At 42.7% G+C, this 20,560-nt stretch overlaps 1 protein-coding gene across 3 annotated transcripts; it reads left to right on the top strand.

Moving 5' to 3' along the window:
- Window positions 1-909: 909 nt before the first annotated feature.
- On the top strand, window positions 910-19,552 carry LOC106546594 (Ig gamma-1 chain C region secreted form). Of its 3 annotated transcripts, XM_087713798.1 has the most exons (6): window positions 910-1,049; window positions 6,903-7,235; window positions 12,086-12,385; window positions 17,260-17,547; window positions 17,635-17,739; window positions 18,663-19,552. In XM_087713798.1, exons 1-6 carry the CDS (start codon window positions 995-997, stop codon window positions 18,821-18,823), a joined length of 1,242 nt encoding a protein of 413 aa, XP_087569924.1. In that variant the 5' UTR covers window positions 910-994; the 3' UTR covers window positions 18,824-19,552. The 3 variants fall into 3 exon arrangements, with proteins under 3 accessions (XP_087569924.1, XP_087569923.1, XP_087569925.1); XM_087713797.1 differs by having other exon boundaries at window positions 17,260-17,739; XM_087713799.1 differs by lacking the exon at window positions 6,903-7,235 and having other exon boundaries at window positions 917-1,049; window positions 17,260-17,739.
- The last annotated feature ends 1,008 nt before the right edge of the window (window positions 19,553-20,560 follow it).

Here is a 20,560-nt window from a genome sequence, read left to right as displayed (position 1 = left end):
GGATAAAAGTGCCAAATACAGTCTGAACATCTAGCTGATAGTGCAAAGAATCATAATAAGCTTTGTTGTCACTTTCCCTTGGAAATTCTTGAATGCAGTCATAGTCCAATGGAATTCATTCTCACGAACAGTTGCTCCAAAATTAGACCAAACTCATCTTGGCATAGAATCAAAATCAAATGAAGTATTAGTACCACTTTATAAATCCTTAAGCAGACCACAGCTGGAATACTGTATCCAGTTTTGGTCACCACAATACAAAAAAAAAAAAAGTCGAGATTTTGGAAAAAGTGCAAAGAAGAGCAACCAAGATAATTAAAGGCCTGGAGACAAATATGGAGAACAATTGCAGGAATTGGATATTGCCAGTCTAGAGAAAAGAAGGACTAGGAGGGACATGATACAAGTATTCCAGTATTTGAGGGGCTGCAACAAAGAAATCAGGGTCAATTTATGGTAGGGACTCCTGCTTGAGCAGGGGGCTGGATTAGAAGACCCCCAAAGTACCTTTCAGTTCTATTCTGATTGATAATGTCAGCTTGTTCCCTGGCTATATAAAAAGGTTCTCATCGCGCTGTTAGCAAACTGGGAAAACTTGTCCCAGCATATTATTGTTCTTATTTCTCTTGCCTATCTGTTTTATCAGGTCCTACATCCTGTAAAAGTAAGTGTTCTGTTTTGGATTGTCTTTTGCTTCTCATCCCCTTCCGATCTTTACAAGCTCGGCTTTAATTTTTTTAATTTAAAATCGGTAATTCGGATAAACTACCCGTTCCAAATTTTATCTTTATTTTTAAAAAATTTAATCTTCCCCCACCCATCCGTTTTTCGCGGGGTAACTATCGTTTATTCCTTATATTTATTTCTAGCTGTGTACGCTGTTTTCTCTCTTTAATCAGCAAACGTCTCTTTCGCTGACCCGGAAAAACACAGAGCGCTGAGTATCCGCGTATTCCGATAAAAACGAAACTTTAACATTGGCTTTTAAAAAAATATGTCGCTCTCCTTCGCATACTTCGCCTGCCTCTTGCCGTTTCTGCCGTTTACACGTGAGTAACCAGAAAACCGAATCATCAAAGTTCCTACAGGGCTTATGAATGTCCCGGGACTGAAAAGACGCTCGCTGGGAGGGAGCAAAACGAAGCCCGGGATAGGAGGGGGACAATATTGCATCTGGAGGCTGGACTGACGGACTTTTCGCTTTTCAGCTCCCGCTCACCTTCTAGGCAGAAATAATCTCCCCCTCCCCCCCCGGCAGATAATTCTTCAAAGGAAAAGGAGTGGCGGGGTGTCGCGGCAAATTGTCACGAAGTCTTTGGAATCTAAGAGAAGTTGTTTAAAAGGAAGAAAAAGGTCCTGTCTGCAAACCCGCGGTTGCTAATCCGTCGTATAACCGTTTCGAAATCTTGTCTTTTAAAAAACGGTTCATCGCTGCGTTTACAATAGAATAGAAAGCAGAGTTGGAAGGGACCTTGGAGGTCTTCTAGTCCAGCCCCCTGCTTAGGCATGAAATTCTATACTATTTCAGACAACTGGTTATCCAACATTAAAATGTCCAGCGTTGGAACATTCACAATTTCTGGAGGCAATTGTTCCACTGACTAATTGTTTTGTCAGAAAATTTCTCCTCGGTTCTAAGTTGCTTCTCTCTTTGATTAGTTTCCACCCATTGCTTCTTGTTTTTCCCTCAGGTGTTTTGGAGAATAGCTTGCCTCCCTCTTTTTTGTGGCAATCCCTGACATATCTGGGGTTGCTATCATGTCTCCCCTAGTCCTCCTTTTCATAAGACTAGACATATCCAGTTCCTGCAACTGTTCTTTATGTGTTTAGCTTCTAGTCCCCTACTCATCTTTGTTGTTCATTGCAGCACTCTTTCTAGAGTCTCCACATCTTTTCTACATCGTGGCGACCAAAACTGAATGCAGTATTCCAAGTGTGGCTTTACCAAGGCATTATAAAGTGGTATTAACACTTCACGTGATCTTGATTCTATCCCTCTGTTTATGTAGCCTGAAATTGTGTTGGCTGCACACTGCTGGCTCATATTTAAGTGGTTGTCCGTTAAGATTCCAAGATCCCTCTCACAGTTACTACTATTGAGCAAGGTACCACCTATACTGTACCTGTGCATTTAGTTTTTCTTGCCTAAATGTACAAAAGAACCTTACTCTTTTCACCATCAAATTTTGTTTTGTTAGATAGTGCCCAATTTTCAAGTCTGTCAAGATCCTTGTGTATCTTAAGCCTGTCTTCTTGAGCAGTGATGGCTAAGCTTTTTGTCGTCGCATGCCGAACGTGGGCGTGCCCCTGCACCCAAAATGCAATGCGCATGAGACCGTTCCCGTATCCCATTTTGGGCCTAGTATGGCTCCCTGCAGCCTCCTGGGATCAAAAAGGGCCACTGGGGGGCACAACACTCCCCCAGGCTCTCCCTCACACATGCATGTGTGACCCATGCGCCATGTGCCACACACATATGCAGTAGAGACATGAAAATCAGCTGACTGGTGGGAGGTGCACATACATGCATGGTGGACCTAAGCTGGTGTGATGGTTCGCATGCCCACAGAGAGGGCTCTGCGTGCCACCTATGTCATACATCATAGGTTCACCATCACGGTTCTGGAATTTTGGCTACTCTTGCTTGCTTGATATCAGCTGCAAATTTGATGAGTTCCCCCTCTATCCCCTTGTCCAAATCATTGATGAAGATATTGAAGAGTACTGGGCCTAAAACAGAGCCTTGGGGTACTCCACTGCATACTTCCCTCCATGTAGATGCAGTTCCATTGAATTGGGTTGCTTAGCCAGTTACGAATCCATCTGGTGGTGATGCTGTCTAACCCACATTTTTCTATTTTATCAAGTAGTAGGTTATGGTCTACTTTATCAAATGCCTTATTGAAGTAAATTACATTGACAGCATTCCTCTGGTCCACTAATTTTGTCACTTTGTCAAAGAATGCAATAAGATTAGTCTGGCTTGACCTGTTTTTGACAAACCCAAGTTGCCTTTTGGTTATTACTTTGTTTGCTTCTAGGTGTTCATGGATTTGTTGCTTGATTATCTTTTCCGGAATCTTCCCTGGTATTGAGATCAGGTGATGGGTCTGTAATTTCCTGGATCTATTCCCCCCCACTTTTTTTTGAATATGGGAACTACATCAGCTTTTTTCCAGTCCGCTGGCAGTTCTCCAGTATCTTTGAAATATACTAGTTCAATACTGTAGTTCTGCCAGTCCCTTCAGAACTTTGGGGTGTAATCCATCCGGTCCTGGTGATTTGAACTCGTCTCGGGTAGACAGGTGCTCACTTACCATTTACTTCTCTATTTTAACTTGTGTTCCTAATCTGTTTTCTGAGATGCTGTTTTTGATAATGTTTTTTGGATTTTTTTTTTTAACCTTTGTGTAAAGACAGATGCAAAATACGAGTTAAATAGTTCCGCTTTCTCGCTGTTGCTTGTCATCTTCTTGCCACTTTCTCCCAGCAATGGACCAATTGTTTCCTTGACTTTTTTTTCTTGTTTTTTAACTAGTTTTTTTCAAACTTGGCCAATTTAAGATGTGCGAATTTGAACTTCAAATGTTCTGGCAACCTTTGCGGGATTTTTGCTGACATTAGAATTGAAAAGTTGATGTTTATGGGCTTGCTTACAGATAAGGGATGGCATATGGGACGAAGAGATAGCTGTTTGTAACTAAATGTGTCTACATAGTGCTATATAGTATGAAGGTTCGAACTATAGTATGAACTATAATAGTAAATGAAAATTTGAAGTTTCTTTTTCTCACCATTTTCTTTCTTTTCTATTGTTCTATTTTATCTGCTTTTATTTTTTCTTATGATTCTTTTTTCTTTCATTTATATGAGTTTTTACTATTTTTATCAACATCCACAATAAAATTATAGGAAAATGGAAGGTCTCCTTTGTCTTTTTTAAGCACATAAAATTGGCCAGAGTTCTGCCACTTCCCTTTTCAGTCCATATGACAGGAATATATTTTTCCTTTTCTGTCCCCAAGGATGTCAGGGATAAACCCCATGGATAAATCAAAGGAAAACTTGTGTCCCGGGAGGGGGGGGGGCGCTTCAAAGACAGCTCGTTGAGAGAGATGTGGTGGAAAAGCTATGGTTGGTGTCTGGTGTCTTGCCAGTGGCAAATGCAATGGGATGGCAACGGACCCAGCTTGATGGTCATTTTTTTAAAACTGTGGCAATGGGGATTGTTGGATCAAAGCTCTCAGTTCAAGAGGGCTTGAATTCTGTCTATATAGTTGTAATGAAATATAGTTTCATAGTTTGGATAGCCAGAAGGGGAAATTTATGTATGTATGTATGTATGTATGTATGTATGTATGTATGTATGTATGTATGTATGTATGTATTTTGTGGCGAACATATGCAACCCACCTTCTTTCTCCTTTTTTCGATACAACAACAACAGCCCTGTGTAATGGATTGGAGTCAGTGTGACTGGCCCAAAGTCACCCAGGTGATTTTCATAGGCTAAGGCAGGACTTTAACTCCCAGTCTCCTGCTTTCTAGCCTGGTGCCTTAACCACTAGGCCAAATTGGTTTTCCAGTTTGGCATTCCAGAGGGCAATTTTGGCATGGAGAGTTTGGTCAGGGGAAAGAGAGTTAAGGAGGATCCTCCTTAGCATTTCCCAAAGTATATCTATAGTGATGCAAATAGTTGCTTTAGCTTGGCAAGATTTTTGTCTGGAGGTGAGGAACAATAAAGGCAGCTACTCTGAATTACGGTAACTCCACTTGTTTTTCTTGGTTCTTGGGAGCCTGACACTAGTTCATTTTGTTGCATTTCTTGCCCAAGTAAGCAGGACTTGTCACTTGAATCTTTACAGGATTCCATGTTAGGCTAAGTCAGGGATGTCAAACCTACGGTCCGCAGGCCAGATCCACAGTGTCTCTGTCAGCGAAAATGGAGCTTGGGAGGGTCACACCCACTCCCTGTGTTCCGTTTTCACTGGCAGAGGGCTAGCAAAACAAACTAAAAACAAAAAAAGGAGAAAATATTTCTCCTCTTGTATTTGAGCATGAAGGGGCAGGAAAATAGAAAGAGGAAAGACAAAGAAAAAGAAGTAAAGATGGGAAGAGAATCAGAAAGAAAAAAATAAGAAAAGAGGGGAAAGAAGAAAAAAGGGGAAGGAAGAGAGAAGGAAAAAGAAGAATAAGAAGGAAGGAAAGAAGATTATAATGAGAGTGAGAGAGAGTCTAAGGGAAATCCTACCTTAGCACTTGGCCACCACAGTGCCCCCCCCCCCCGCCCCAATACAAATGACATCAAACTGGCCATGTCTACCTGGGCCTTCAAGGTCAAACACAACCCTGATGTGACCCTCAATGAAATCGAGTTTGACACCCCTGAACTAAGTCATTAGTTTTTATACCCCTGAAATGGCAGCTATTGGCACACTGATCAAATGCCAAGAGATGCCTCACTTAGAGGAGATCATTAGAAAGAAAAATTATCCCTGAAATAATATTTTACTGCTGTAGGTTAATGTGGAAATAGATTATGAATTTCAGAAGGAATCTACATTCAAATTTGAGCTAGTTTTATCAAGGAACCCTTATAATTGTAGTATAGTCAAAGAATAAACCTTCCTTTACAAAACTACTCTTCACATGAAGGATATATACATATAGTCCCATCCCAATTGAGTATTCATTTCTCAGACTTGTACGCAAAATAAATTTAGCACAACAAGATCAAAATGAAATGAAACAACAATAAACAACCATACGCTAATTAATGAATTAAGCAATAAAGTTTTGTTTCAGATGGTGCATTGTGTACCATCCAATAAAACTATCTTCACTAATTTCACAAGGCCATCACTGAGGGCCCAGCCTGCCTTTTGAACGGGCACGATGGTGAAAAAAACCCAACATTTTCCGGCTTCAACCCCTTCCCAGTTCACAAAAGCTTGGAAATAAAAAATAGCTTCTCATGAGAAAATATTTCAGATGAGTTGATCTCAACTAAGAAGACCTCTAGATACAACAACCAGACACAAGGACAGTTTTCCCCCCTATATACAACTATTTCCCACAACACTGTCTTATGCCCTGGGATGTCAAACTATCTGGGAAGGCTGTGTTACTATTATCCTTCTCATCTTTTCTATTATCTATTTCCTTAGCTTCTTATGACTATAACCGTGTGATTTGTATCTTATGATTTATATTTATCGTTTTTATTAGTATATTTTTATTCATTAGTATAACTAATATTTATTATTAGGATACTAATATAATTATAATTTATGTTAATTGCTTAATACTATTGAGTGCTGTGTGTTGCAATTTATGATGATAGTGTTTTATGATTATAATCATGTAATCATTATCACTTGTTGCTTATATGAACACAGACAGCTTATGCACCGGTGGCAAATTCCTTGTGTTCCCAAATACTAGTGGCCAATAAAAAATTATCTTCTCTTCTAACTAAAACAGGCAATCTTGAATTTATGTGGATGCCAGGCCGCATACATAGTCCTTGACTTATGGCCATAATTGAGCCCAAAAATTTCTATTGCTAAGTGAAACATTAAGTGAATTTGCTCCATTTTACGACCTTTCTGCTCGCAACTGTTAAGTGAATCACTGCAGTTGTTAATAAAACAGTTGTTAAATAAATCTGGTTTTCCTATTGACTTTCTTATTAAAAAATTGTGATCACATGACCCCAGGACTTCTCAACAGTAATAAATATGTGTCAGTTGCCAAGGGTCTGCAACAGCAATAAGTGTAAAAAATAGTCATTTTCAGTGCCATTGTAATTTTGAACAACCACTAAGTGAACTGTGAGGACCGCCGATGGTACCTTGTTGATTTTTTTAACCGCAATTCTTCCTGTTGCCTTTCTGTTTCAGAGGCAGCTTTGACTGTTACAGTTCCCGAAGGCCCAATTCAAGGCAAACCAGGTTCTGATGTCCTGCTGCCTTGTAATTTTGAAGACTCTTCTGGGCCCATACGTCCACAAAGCCTAACGGTGACATGGCGTGTGGGTTCAAGAGACATTGCTAATTTTGAAGATGAGTTGGAAATCTTTCAGCCAGGGGTAAAGATGTCTCCTACGGAAGTGCTACGGGGCAACGCCAGCATTCTGCTTCCAAATGTGCAGGACGCAGATGGAAAGATTTACACTTGCTCTGTTCTCCACAGCCCTGACAGGGAAGAGAAGACAATAGAGTTGAGAGTGGAAGGTAAAGGAAACCAGGGGAAGCGGAACGAAGGTCATATGATAACCTTCAAAATATTTAAAGCGTGACCACAACACAGGTTAAAAGCCTTAACCTGGGACAGACCTGGGCATTTTATGGCCTGCAGGCCACATCCTGGTGGGAGACGAGGCATTGGCAGCAGGGGCAGGAATGGAGTGGGTTAAAGAGGACAGGCATTGGGTGGCTGGTGGGTAGGGGGTAGTGCTGGGAGCCCTCCACAATAGTCCTTGGCTCCTTGGGAAAAGTGATTGCCTACCCCCGACCAAGGCCACAATTTTAAAAGTGTTTTGGGGGGAATTAGGGGTCACAGACTATTAATGATGCTAAAACATACATGACTTAGAGAGAGAAGGTAGCAGTTATAAAGTAACAAAGTAAGGAAGAGCTTAACTGTTCTAGTCCAACTTTCTTTTTGTAAGGCATACCCTCTGACCTCCATTTCTGCAGGAAGATAGATAGAAAGACAGAAAGACAGACAGACAGACAGACAGACACAGATATAGAGAGATATAGATAGAAATATATAGATATATAGATTAGATAGATAGATAGATAGATAGAGATATAGACATACATACATACATGCATGCATGCATACATACATAGAGAGAATATATATATGTTTGTGTGTATACACACACACACACACACACACACACACACACACACACACACACACACAGAGTACATAATTAGAATTAATATGTAAATAAAACAATTCCCTATCATATTTATCTATGCTATCTGTATCATCTGCCATTAGATTTTGTTGTCTGGGGATTAGCTATTATAATTTTTTAGGAATGTAGTGTGACTGTTATGTTTGATTGATGATTGTACCCACTTTTTTAATTTCATTACTGTTGTATTTTCTGTGTTTTTAACTGACCTATGTGGGGAATGTATGGACGAGTGACTGTGTTTATGTGAGGGGATGACTGATTCGAAGGGCTTGTCGGGGAACGCGGGGGCTTTAGGGGTGGTGGGTGGAACTACGGACACGGGAGTGGGACGGAGCATTACGGTCTTAACAGGGAGGGGCAGATATGGCGGGGACTTTAGGGCAGGCCATTACCGGGGAAGGAGGGTTCGCTACATCACAGAGATCCCTCCTTCCGGCCCTACAAGTTCCACTCCAAGGCCAGGTGGTGTGAGCAATCAGGACCCTGGCCTCAGGCTGCTGGCGCTAAATGCCAGGTCTGTAACTCATAAAGCTCCTCTCGTTCGGGACTTGATATTAGACGAGAGGGCAGACCTGGCATGTATTACTGAGACCTGGCTGGGCCCGGAGGGAGGAGTCCCCCTCGTAGAGATGTGCCCAGAGGGTTTTCAGGTGCACCATCAGCCGAGAGCTCAGGGAAGGGGTGGGGGTGTGGCTATTGTTATCCGAGAGTCTCTAGCACCTCGTAGGATCCCTGCTCCGGAGCTTGTTGGGTGTGAGTCCCTGCTGGTGAAGTTGGACCTCAAGGGTCAAGTGGGTCTGCTGCTAACGTACCTGCCTCCTAACTGCGTTGCAACAGCCCTCCCCTCGCTCCTCGAGTCGATAGCCGAGCTGGCAGTTGAGTTCCACAGACTTATGGTTCTGGGGGATTTCAATCTGCCTTCGCTCGGTGAACACTCTGATGGAGCGCAGGAGTTCATGGCTTCCATGACAACCATGGGCTTGACCCAAGTAATCCGAGGACCAACCCACTCGGCGGGTCACACGCTTGACCTCGTATTCCTCTCGGAGCAGTGGAATTGTGATCTTAGTCTGAGGGGTAGCGAGATCTTGCCCCTGTCATGGTCAGACCACTACCTATTGAGGCTTGACTTTCGGAGACCAAACCCCCACTGTAGGGAGGAGGAACCGACCAGGTGGTTCCGCCCCAGGCGACTTATGGACCCTTTGGGGTTCCAGACGGAGCTTGGGGTTATTCCTGATACTCTCGCCCGCAGTTCGGTGGAGACTCTGGTTGCTGCCTGGGATCTGGCAGCGGCGGAGTCTCTTAACCGGATTGCGCCTCTACGGCCACTCCGAGGCAGTCGATCCCGAAAGGCTCCTTGGTTCACTGAGGAACTCAGGGAGATGAAGCGCCGAAGGAGACGCCTAGAGCACCTTTGGAGGTCCAGCAAATCCGAATCGAGCCGAGCATTTTTGACAACCTGCACCAGAGATTACGTTCGGGCAATTAGGACGGCTAAGAAAACACACATTGCCTCTCTGGTTGCGTCTGCTGAGTCGCGCCTAGCCGCCCTGTTTAGGATAACCCGTTCCCTCCTAAATAGGAGGGATACGGGCGATCCGCTGCAGGGCAGGGCTGAGGACTACGTCCAATTTCTCGCAGACAAGGTTGCTCGGCTCCGGGCGGACCTGGACTCCAATCCCGCAGTTCCAGCCGAGGCACTAAGGGATGATCTGGTAAATCATCGCTGGATTGAGTTTCAGGCGGTTGCCCCTGAGGATGTGGACAAGGCCATGAGAGCTGTAGGTTCCTCCACATGTGTGCTGGACCCGTGCCCTTCCTGGCTGGTTGTAAACAGCAGGGAGGTGACACGAGGCTGGATCCAGGCGGTTGTTACCGCCTCACTTCGGGAGGGGATCTTTCCCCCCGCTTTAAAGACGGCGGTGGTGAGACCCCTCCTGAAGAAACCATCCTTGGATCCAGCTGTTTTAAATAACTACCGACCAGTCTCCAACCTCCCCTTTGTGGGGAAGGTTGTTGAGAAGGTGGTGGCCTTTCAGCTCCAGCGGTCCTTGGAGGAAGCCAACTATCTCGATCCGTTCCAGTCTGGCTTCAGACCTGGCTACAGCACAGAAACCGCTTTGGTCGCGTTGACCGATGATCTCTGGAGAGCCAGGGATGGAGGCCATGCCTCCATCCTAGTGCTCCTTGACCTCTCGGCGGCTTTCGATACCATCGACCATGGTATCCTTCTGCGACGACTGCGGGAGGTGGGGGTGGGAGGCGCTGTCTTACAGTGGTTCTCCTCTTACCTCTCAGACAGGTCGCAGTCGGTGTTAGTTGGGGAGCAGAGATCGACCCCTAGGCCCCTAACATGTGGGGTGCCTCAGGGTTCGGTCCTGTCCCCCCTTCTTTTCAATATCTACATGAAACCGCTGGGTGAGATCATTCGACGGCACGGGATAAAGTACCATCAATATGCGGACGATACTCAATTGTATCTGTCCGCCCCGTGCCAACTCAACGAAGCGATGGATGTGATGAGCCAGGGGCTGGATGCTGTTAAAGACTGGATGGGGGTCAACAAGCTTGTTCTCAATCCAGAAAAGACCGAGTGGCTGTTGTGTTTCCCTCCCAAGAATTGGCCAAGTACTCCATCTCTCAGGCTGGGGGGTCAAATTATACGCCCCTCAGACAGGGTTCGCAACTTGGGAGTCCTCCTGGACCCACAGCTGACCTTCGAACATCATTTGTCAGCTGTGACCAGGGGGGCATTTGCCCAGGTTCGCCTGGTACACCAGTTGCGTCCCTACCTGAACCGGGAGGCCCTCACAACAGTCACTCGTGCCCTTGTGACCTCTAGGCTGGAATATTGCAATGTGCTCTACATGGGGCTGCCCTTGAAGAGCATTCGGCGACTCCAGCTAGTCCAGAATGCGGCCGCGCGAGCGATAGTGGGTGCACCTCGGTTCACCCACGTAACACCTATCCTCCGCGAGCTGCGCTGGCTACCTGTGGATCTCCGGGTGCGCTTCAAGGTGCTACTTATCACCTATAAAGCCCTACATGGTAATGGGCCTGGGTACTTGAGAGACCGCCTACTGCCAATTACCTCCACCAGACTGATTCGATCGCATCGATTAGGCCTCCTCCGAATCTCATCTTCTAGCCAGTGCAAACTGGCAACTACCCGGAGGAGGGCCTTCTCGGTGGCTGCTCCGTCCCTTTGGAACGAACTCCCCGTGGAGATTCGGACCCTCACCACCCTCCAATCCTTCCGCGCTGCTGTAAAGATCTGGCTGTCCCGGCTGGCCTGGGGCTAAGATTATAGCCCCACTCGAATGGTGTGATTGTTGCGTTTTTTCTCTTTTAATATGCTGTATTGTTTATTGTTTGTCATCTCCCCCCTCCCTTTTGAATTGTGAGCCGCCCTGAGTCCCTTCAGGGAAAAGGGCGGCATACAAATAAAGGTTAAAAAAAAAAAAAAATGAGTTCGCCATTGGAGAGATTATTATCAGTAGTGTCTTCTTTTTCTTTGAATTTCTTTGAATTTCCTCCCTAGAAATGTCTGCTACTTTGGTTTGCCCATAGAATTACTTGTCAGACAAAATTCTTCATGTTGTCGGACTGTGTCCTTTGATTTTACTACACTGTTTCTTACATGCTAATGTTGTAATCTCACAACTTTTATGCATAAAGTTTATACATGTATGCATTTTTTTAAAATTTGTTTCTGTGTGTTTCAATAGATTCATAAGGACCAGAAATGGATGCAACCTCTGCCTGGTACTGACTCAAATGCATCTTCCTATAACTTGAATACGTGTTTGTTAGTGTTTATGAGCAGTTGTTTATTGACCCAGAGTAAGAAAGTTGGGAAGGACAGGTGCAGACGTTTCCATCAGTGCCACCTTCTTTGTGACAAAATTATAGCTTTGAAACTTTTCCTGTAGGAAACTAACAATCTTTCTATTCTTGTTCTTGGAGTCTTCCCATTCTCTCTTGTGTCTCATGTGTCTTCCAGATGTTGACTTGCACATTTCCAAACAATACTGAATAGCAGTAGGTGGATGGTGTATCACGGCTGTTGGCCTTCAGTGCTGATTAATGGAATTAATTGGGTCGCTAGATAGTAAGAATGTCTTCTTGTATCCTCTCTGTTCCCAGCTCCCCCACTTGTTAAACTTGGCTCTACAAAAGTGCAGTTGAGCAAGCTAAACACGATTGCATGTACAGCAACAGATTTCTATCCTGGCAATATATCCATGACGTGGTTCCGAAATGATAAGATTGTGCAAGGCCCCGAACGGCCTCCTGTTCAGCCCAGCACTGGCCAATTGTTCAGAGCAGAAAGTCTCCTGAAGCTCGTACCAGAATTTTCGGATGCCAAAGCCAACTTCTCTTGCCATATCAATCACCAAGCATTCAAAGGGCCAGAGGCACCACAATTCCAACTGAGCTTGCAAGGTGAGTATAACCTTTTGCTCAGAAAGCAAGGAACCCAGGTCAGTCTTTCTCCAGTTGTCCAGTCACAATCTCTTTATTTTAAACTGTTTCTTGAAATTTGGGCTGAAAGGCAGAGCTGGGTGCACAAAATGCATCACCTTGTTCATTTAAATCTTTATTTTTTTTAAAAAAAAAAGTCCTAATTGACTCCATTTATGTGACCCAGCCAGTTATAGACTCTTATCTTACAAACCTCATGTGGCTTGGTTATTGTGACATCTTGAAGTCGGAACCAAACAAACTGCACTGTTGTGTAGCATGAACCAGGCACTAGCTTCTTCTCAGAAGGTTCAAAGCTAGCTTTAAGACTCAACTTGGAGACATTTTCTGCCTTATGGGTAATGTCACTCTTTCAGTTAATCTGTAGTTAGTGGAAGAAGAGAAGCTCTTGGGCACTTGTATATTTTCTCATGCTAAGTTGAAAGATACCACACAGTGTTTTTTTATATGGGTGCCCCCAAGCATATGCACAACTTGGATATCTGGTGATAGAAAAAAGAGAAAATCCCTCCCTTCCCCAAGGAAATAGGGAAACATAACATTCCCCTTTATAGTCTTTATTGATTAGCCCTTGGGCCATATCAAAGTGCAAAGTTCCAGAAACAAATTATTACTAAAATTTGATAAAAGCAATTTAAAATGGAACTGGAATAAAATACGATTTAAAATGGAATTAGAATAAAATAAAGTCTAAAATAAAATTGGAATAGAATATAATAATTTAAGATATAGATAAAATATGATAAAATTACATTTCAGTGTCACCCCTGCAATGTACCCCAATCAGTCCCACATATGCAAATCTCAACCAAACCATTTTGTTTAAGTACTGTGCTGTGTTAAATGTTATTTTCCAGTTCTGGCCACACGTAAGGTAAGTCGTTTTGATATGGGGATCCCAATGGGTCATTTGTTTAGTATACAGACCAAGGTACCTGTCTCTCACCACCGTATACAAGCACCAATCAAATAGGATGTGAGCCAGGTCTTCTTATCTTTGCAGTTCTGCAAATGCAGAGGTGCGTAGGGTATAGAATGGAATCTCCCATATCTGACCATTGTGTTAAGCTGTTCGAATCTTGCTTGCGTAAATATCTCCCTAAGATGTTTTGGCAGTTATATCTTCAAACAGCTGTCTAGTTGAAAAATACCTTCGTAATCTGTATTTAGTGGAAGAGGACAAGCTCTTGGGCACATATATATTTTCTCATGCTAACTTGAAAGATACCACATGGTGTTTTTTATATGGGTGCCCAGAAGAATATGCACAACTTGGATATCTGGTGATAGAAAAAAGAGCAAATCACCCCCTTCCCCCAAGCAAATAACAAAACATAACAAAATAATCATCATCCCCGCAGAAGCTGAGCCCCTAACACAAAAGCTTCAGAATCAAAGTCCTTCACAAAGGAAAAACTAAACAAAACAGTCCAGCACTCAGCTAAGCATAATAGTGTCAGGCTAGCTGATAAGAGCCTACAACAGAGCATCTTAAAGTAAACTCTGAAACCACAGAAGATAGTTCTTTTCCTTTCAACTAAAATAATGAGGACTGACAAGATTAAGACAGTAGCGCACAGAAACTCACCAGATTTACATCCCCATCCCTCCCGGTGGCTAGGATTAACCTCTTCCTTCCTGAATGACGAAGCCAGAAAAAATTATCCCATCAAAAGGTACACCAGCAAACCCCATGAAAATATCTGAATCTCAAACACTAAAAAAAAAAAGAACATAAAACCTTCAATATGTGGTTCTCAGGTCAGCTAGCTAGCTCAGAACCCATTGCGGATGTCACTATCCTCTGGCTTCCAAAAGTAAACTTCTTTGTGGAAGTTTGTTTTCTTGTCTATTTGTCCTACAGTGCTAATAGTCTTATCTCTGCTGGAGGGATGAACCAAGGGAATTTTTCTTCCAATACTGCCAAAGTCGGGGTGGGGAAGAGATTAAAGTACTAAGTTGTATCCTCTGTAAAATCAGAGCACAGCACACACCATTTTGATAATATTGCACCTTTCATACACCGCGGCACGACAAAACCGTGCTCGACTAAAGCGCGCCTGATTAAACCGCGTCGCTGACGTCATCAGCAGGGCGACAAGAGCGAGCGTGGAGAAAGAATGGCGCTTTAAATAGCGCTTTGAAAGCAAGCCGATTCAAGTTAAGGTAAGGGTTAGGTTTAGAGTTAAGTGTAGGGTTAGGTTAAGGGTTAGGGTTAGGTTTAGGGTTAGGTTAAGGGTTAGGGTTAGGTTAAGGGTTAGGATTAGGATTAGGTTTAGCGTTAGATTAAGGGTTAGGTTTAGGGTTAGGTTAAGGGTTAGGTTTAGAGTTAGGTTTGGGATTAGGTTTAGGGGGGTTAGGTTTAGGTTTAGGGGTTAATTTTAGGCTTAGCGTTTACAGCGTGCTTTTTTCTCCGTGCTGTTGTCGCGCTGTGATGACGTCAGCTACGCGGTTTCGTCGAGCGCCCTTTAGTCGAACGCGGTTTTGTGGTGGAACCTTCATACACAGTAGTGCACATCTAAGGTCCCAGTGCTCCCTATAGCTCCCCAAAAATTGGATGTAAGCCCCAGAGCTGTTGGAAGAGAGAAATAAAAACACAAGAATATTGCAGCAACTTCATAGATTCAAAATGCACGTGATAAAAGCTACAATAGATTGACTGTCTTGATAGATTGGTTCTTTGGGACTGTAAATACACCTCTCCCTCTGCTAGCACAACTCAAATGTCAGCCTAGGGGTCCGTAGCGCTTAGGGAAGCTGCCTATATTCCCACTGGTGACCATCTGGCCTCTTGGTTCTCTGTAGAATTCAGGAATACCCAAACTGAGCTTTGAGGGAGCCTCATGGCTCGTGACCTGTGTTTGTTTCAGATCAGTGTTTCTCAAACACGGCGATTTTAAGATGCATGGACATCAACTCACAAAATTCCTTGCCTTACAACAGTTCATTCAGTGATGGAAGTTACAACAGCACTAAAAAATGTAACTAATAACCTTTTTTTTTTACACTTACAACCATTGCAGCATCCCCACGGCCACGTGATCAAAATTTAGATGTTAGGCTCGTGATTATGACATTTACTCATATTTATGATATTTATTGCAATGTTCCAGAATCATGTGATCATCTTTTGATCTTGTTCTGACAAGCAATGTCATGTTCTGAACTAGGTTTCCCCAGCAGCATGAAGTTGAGTCCTCGTCCTGATAAACACCTTTTATTTAATTTACAGTGAATTCCTCTCCAGCAAAGTCTTTCCTTTCCCACAGTCTTTCCAGATAGTACACAATTACCAACCTTTATCAGGCTTGGAGAATGGCCAGGCCAGATATCTCTCAGACTCGACAATACTTGGCAAGAATGCAGAAATGAACTAATTGTCTACTGCAAACACCCGTCTCCTTTAGCTCCTCTTTTATTCCCTATGGGAGGAGCCATTCATTGTCCACCTGTGGCCTTACTCCCAAGTCAACCCTTGTTCCTTAGCTGATCCCTTAGTCTGGGAACTCTGCACATGCGCACACTGGGAACAGGCTCCAGCTGTTTGTCTGCCTCACTGATAACTGACTCAGAAGACGGCTGATAACTATCAGACGGCCCTGGCCCCATCTCTGCCTTTGACGTAGAACACTCGTCAGAGCTTTCCCCAGACTCCAGGACTGGCCCATGTTTCTCCCCAACCTCCCCACTGTCCGAATCTGCTGCTAGCTCCACTGGCTGCTGGCAGGCCACAACATGTCAATGGGGAAGCCAGACATCACTTAACAACCATGTTACTAACTTAATCACTGCAGTGATTCACTTAACAATCTTGGCAAGAAAGATCATAAAATGGGGCAAAATTCACTTAATAACTGTTTCACTTAACAACAGATATTTTGGGCTGAATTGCATTCATATGTTGAGATGTACAAGAATCTTAAAGTTGCCAAGTTTAAGAAACACTGTTTTAGATGGAAGAGAGGAACAGTCAGTAGCTGGAAACTGATTTTGGTGCTCCCTGATTGATCAGTTGAAGCAAGCCGATATCAACTGACCCTAGTTCACACAGCAGCTGTGTCAACAATACAGCTAGTATTTTACTTATGACCACAATTGAGCCTAAAATTTCCATTACTATGCAAGATAGTTGTTACGTGAATTTTACCCAATTTTACAATCTTTTTCCTCCACAGTTGAGTACAGTGGCCACCAAACCTTTGGGGACCAGGGACTAGTTCCATGGAGAAAGTTTTTTCTGTGGATCAGAGGGGGCATTGTTTCGCATACTGCCTAAATCCTATGAATGGTGCTATGCTTGTTTCTGTGGCCTGGTTGCTGATATGCCATGGCCTGGTGCTGGTCCACAAACTAGGGGTTGGGGACTCCTGGTTAAGTGAATCACAACTGTTGTTAACCTAGTAATATGGTTGTTAAGTAAATTCGACTTCCCCGTTCACTTTGGTTGTCAGAAAGTGCCAAATGTGATCGTATGACGCTGGGACACTACAACCGTCATAAATACATGCCTTGCTAATCTGAATTTGGATCACATGTCGGTGAGGATGCTGCAATGGTTGTGTGAAAAATGGCCATAATTCACTTTTTTTGCCCTGACACTAACTTCAAACAGTCACTAAATAAATGGTTGTAGTTGAGGACAACCTGTCATCCCAGGTGGCTCCAAGAAGCTAGGAACTGATGATGGGAATTGTCTATTGCAGTGTTTGTCAACCTTGGCAACTGGCTGACTGAGGAATTCTGGGAAATGAAGTCCACCCATCTTCAAATTGCCAAGGGTGAGAAACACTGGCCTATTGGATGCAGGACTTCAAATTTCCTTCCTCTCTTTGCAGCTCAGCCCAACCTTCAGCTGATCACAAGGCCTCAAGGGGAAAAATTTGTTGCGGCCCTGTGCAATGTGAGCGAATTTTATCCCTCTCAAATCAACATTCAGTGGTTGAAAAACGGAGAGCCACAAGAGCAAGTAAAGTCAGAGGTGTACCGCATGCACAATGGGATGTTTTACATCAACAGTGTCTTCTTCCCACAGAAGAGTGATGTTGAAGTCACCTATGCTTGTCGAGTAGAACACGAAGCTTTGGAAACCTCATTGGAAAAGTCTGTCCTTTGGCGACCAGAAGGTGAGGGAGATGTGATTATTCATCCCAGTCTCCCAGTTACCCAAAGTACTAGGAATACATTTTTTCTCTCAACTTCTCGGCCCACAGTTACTCCTACGATTCCAACTGCAGTGCCTCTTTGGCTGGTGTGTTTGGCTGGACTCGGTTCTGGATTGATACTAGGAGCAGGAATAACAATATGTATATATAAAGGTAACCTTTCACATCTAAAGAATGAAGGGTTTAATGGCAGTGATGAACAGCAGGGACAAAGCAAAGCCGGTGAAAAAACTAGCATAGAAGGATCGGGGGGAGGGTGGAAGCACCGTACAGCTAGTCCTTGACTTATGACTATAATTTGAGTCTGGATATGGTTATCGGTTGTTGTGGTCCTATGTTAAAGCAACACATGACCAGGCCCACTTTTTTGGGCAATTTTTGTGGCAGCTGTTAAGCAAACAAAGTGGTCGCTAAGAAAATCCATTTCCCCAATGGCCTTTTTGTGCCAGAAACTGGAAATAAATGCTGGAAACTCTTGACTAAGTTGCAAATTATGGTTATGTGACTGAGATGCTACACACAGCAGTAAAGATGATCCAGTTGCCAAGTACCCAAATTTGACCACATGACCATGTCAAAGATATGGCTGTCCTAAGTGAAAAGAAGTTGTAAATAGCTCTTTGGAAGAGTGTAGTATCTTTTAAAGGTAATTAAGGGACCAATATAGGGGTGAAATCCACTTACCTTTGCTACTGGTTGAGCATGCACGCACAGTTGCACGCACCACCTCCACGCATGCACAGGACCTTCCGTGCATGCACAGAGTGCACCTGCAAAAGTAAGCAAACAGTGAGGGGGGGGGATCTGCTGTGCCACATGATTTAGATTAGCTAGAAAGCTAGAAATTCTGCTTTCTAGCTAATATGAATCATGCATCACAGTTGATCATTGGAAAAACTGATTCGCCCAAACTGGTAGCATTTTTTTTACTACCGGTTCGGATGAACAAGTACCATTTTTACTACCAATTCAGGTGAACCAGTCCGAACTGGTAGCATTTCACCCCTGGGCCAATGGTAAGTAAATTAACATGTACCTTTTAATTACACTTTTTAAAATGTTCTCTCTATTTACAGCCAAGAATAACTCAGTTATGGGTACATCCGATGAGAAAAAGCATCTTCAAAAGAAAGATGAGGAGAAACTACTAGACACATCAAAACCAAGACCAGAAGAGACCAGGAGTGAATTAATACATACAGAAGAGTTGGATAATGTGCAGGAACAACGACTTTGAATGGGTACTATATACATTGCACTGAAAAATGTGGTCTGTGTAAAGCAAGCCTTAAATTTATCTTCGATGATCTGTACAGTTCATTGTTTCCTTCCATGGCTTAAGGAAACCATAAACATGTGAATACGAGGTATTTGTGAAAGACAAGAAGTAGAAATTGCTCTTTGTCATCAGTCACAGATTTCTACTTTTCATTTTTTTAAATCAAGTTGGTGTACAAATTATGCTGTGAAGCCAAACACTAACCCTCTCTTTTAATTAGTTACTAGAAAAGGGGGATGGGGGAAATCTTTCTTTTTTCTTTTAACTTTCTCGCTAGATGTATGCAAAAGATTTATCAAAGGAAAAAGTTCAAATTTGAATTACCTTATTTTTAGGATGAAACAATTATTTCAAGTGGGGAAAAGACTGCTTTGATCAGTTTGGAAGCTTTTCCAACTAAAAATAGTTGTTTGATATTCAAAATGGACATGTTTGAATATCTAACATTTCATTCATTCATTCTTTACCATTCATATTTGATTCTTGGTGGCGACTTTACAGACTATTCTGTGATATCCTGTCAAGCACAGCTTTTTTAAATTATTGGATGTTCATCTTTGTATCAGCTTTGATGCTATTAAGCAGCAAGTTCTTTGCAGCCCTTTTTTCTAACCATTTCTACAATCTTTGACTTGTCCAATGAATTTGCTTGCATGACATGGCCAAAATAAATCAGACATGGTGCTGTTTCTGGTTTAATATGATTGAACACCTTTTGGTTAGTTAGTTAGTTTCTGTTAGTTGTTCTGGCTGACCTTGGCATATGGAATCATTTATGCCAACACTACAGTTCAAAGGCATCTGTTTTATAAAGCCCTGTTTTTCAACCAGAGAAACTATGATTGACATGCACTAGATTAAAGTACAGGTACTTACAACAGTTCACTTCCTCATTGTTCAAAGTTACAATGGCTTATGAAAAGTGAAAACTATGACTTCTGACCTATTTTCACAGTTTTGACCTTTGCAGCATTCCCATGATCATGTGATCAAAATTCAGGTGCTTGGCAGCTGGTTCATATTTATGACCATTGCTGTGACCCAAGATCATGTGATCACCTTTTGTGGCCTTGTGATGAGGAAAGTCAACAGAGAAGCCATTGACTGGGTTAATAACTTATCAACTGCAATGATTCATTTAACAACTGTGACACGAAAGGTTGTAAAATGGGGCAAAACCCTCTTAACAAATGTTTCACTTAGCAATAGGAATTTTGGGCTCAGTTGTGGTTGTAAATCAAGGACTACCTGTACAAACTTACGGAGCTATTTTTCATTTAAAAAAATATTCCCTAATGGTTGCTGCCCATTAAAAAAACAAAGCAAACAGAAATGTAAGATATTTTAGTGTTGCTGTATCTGCCAGTTGAGCCTAGAATGGAAAAGAATTCATATTATTTTAAATTAAAATCACATTTTTAAAAACAAGAATAGTGGGTGTAAAGTAGGAAATCAGCAAGAAAATTGTGTTTGGGCGGAGTTATTGAGATTCTCAAAAAGAAGAAATTGAGAAGTTTAAAGAACAAAAGGTAATGTATGAAATGGATGTGGAAGTAAGTTAGAAAGGTATAAAAAGATATAATAAGTATTGCTGATATAAATTTAGCTACGTTCTTGCTTTTGCATGCTTACTATTTTTTTTTTTTACATTTTTTGTGCTTTGGGTAAAGCTGCCTCACCCAAAATATAATAGGA

Source organism: Thamnophis sirtalis, unplaced genomic scaffold, assembly GCF_051295495.1.
Source record: "Thamnophis sirtalis isolate CommonGarterSnake01/CBP01778 unplaced genomic scaffold, rThaSir2_p1.2 scaffold_4, whole genome shotgun sequence".
NCBI classification, from domain to species: domain Eukaryota; kingdom Metazoa; phylum Chordata; class Lepidosauria; order Squamata; family Natricidae; genus Thamnophis; species Thamnophis sirtalis.
This window is presented reverse-complemented; position numbering and strand designations above follow the sequence as displayed.

What these genes read in the sequence shown, in the direction of transcription:
- LOC106546594 (XM_087713797.1), top strand. Translation starts at nt 995, where the DNA reads ATGTCGCTCTCCTTCGCATACTTCGCCTGCCTCTTGCCGTTTCTGCCG. An exon ending in GCCGTTTCTGCCGTTTACAC is followed by an intron (nt 1,050 to 6,902) that starts GTGAGTAACCAG and finishes TTTCTGTTTCAG; the next exon opens with AGGCAGCTTTGACTGTTACA. An exon ending in AATAGAGTTGAGAGTGGAAG is followed by an intron (nt 7,236 to 12,085) that starts GTAAAGGAAACC and finishes CTCTGTTCCCAG; the next exon opens with CTCCCCCACTTGTTAAACTT.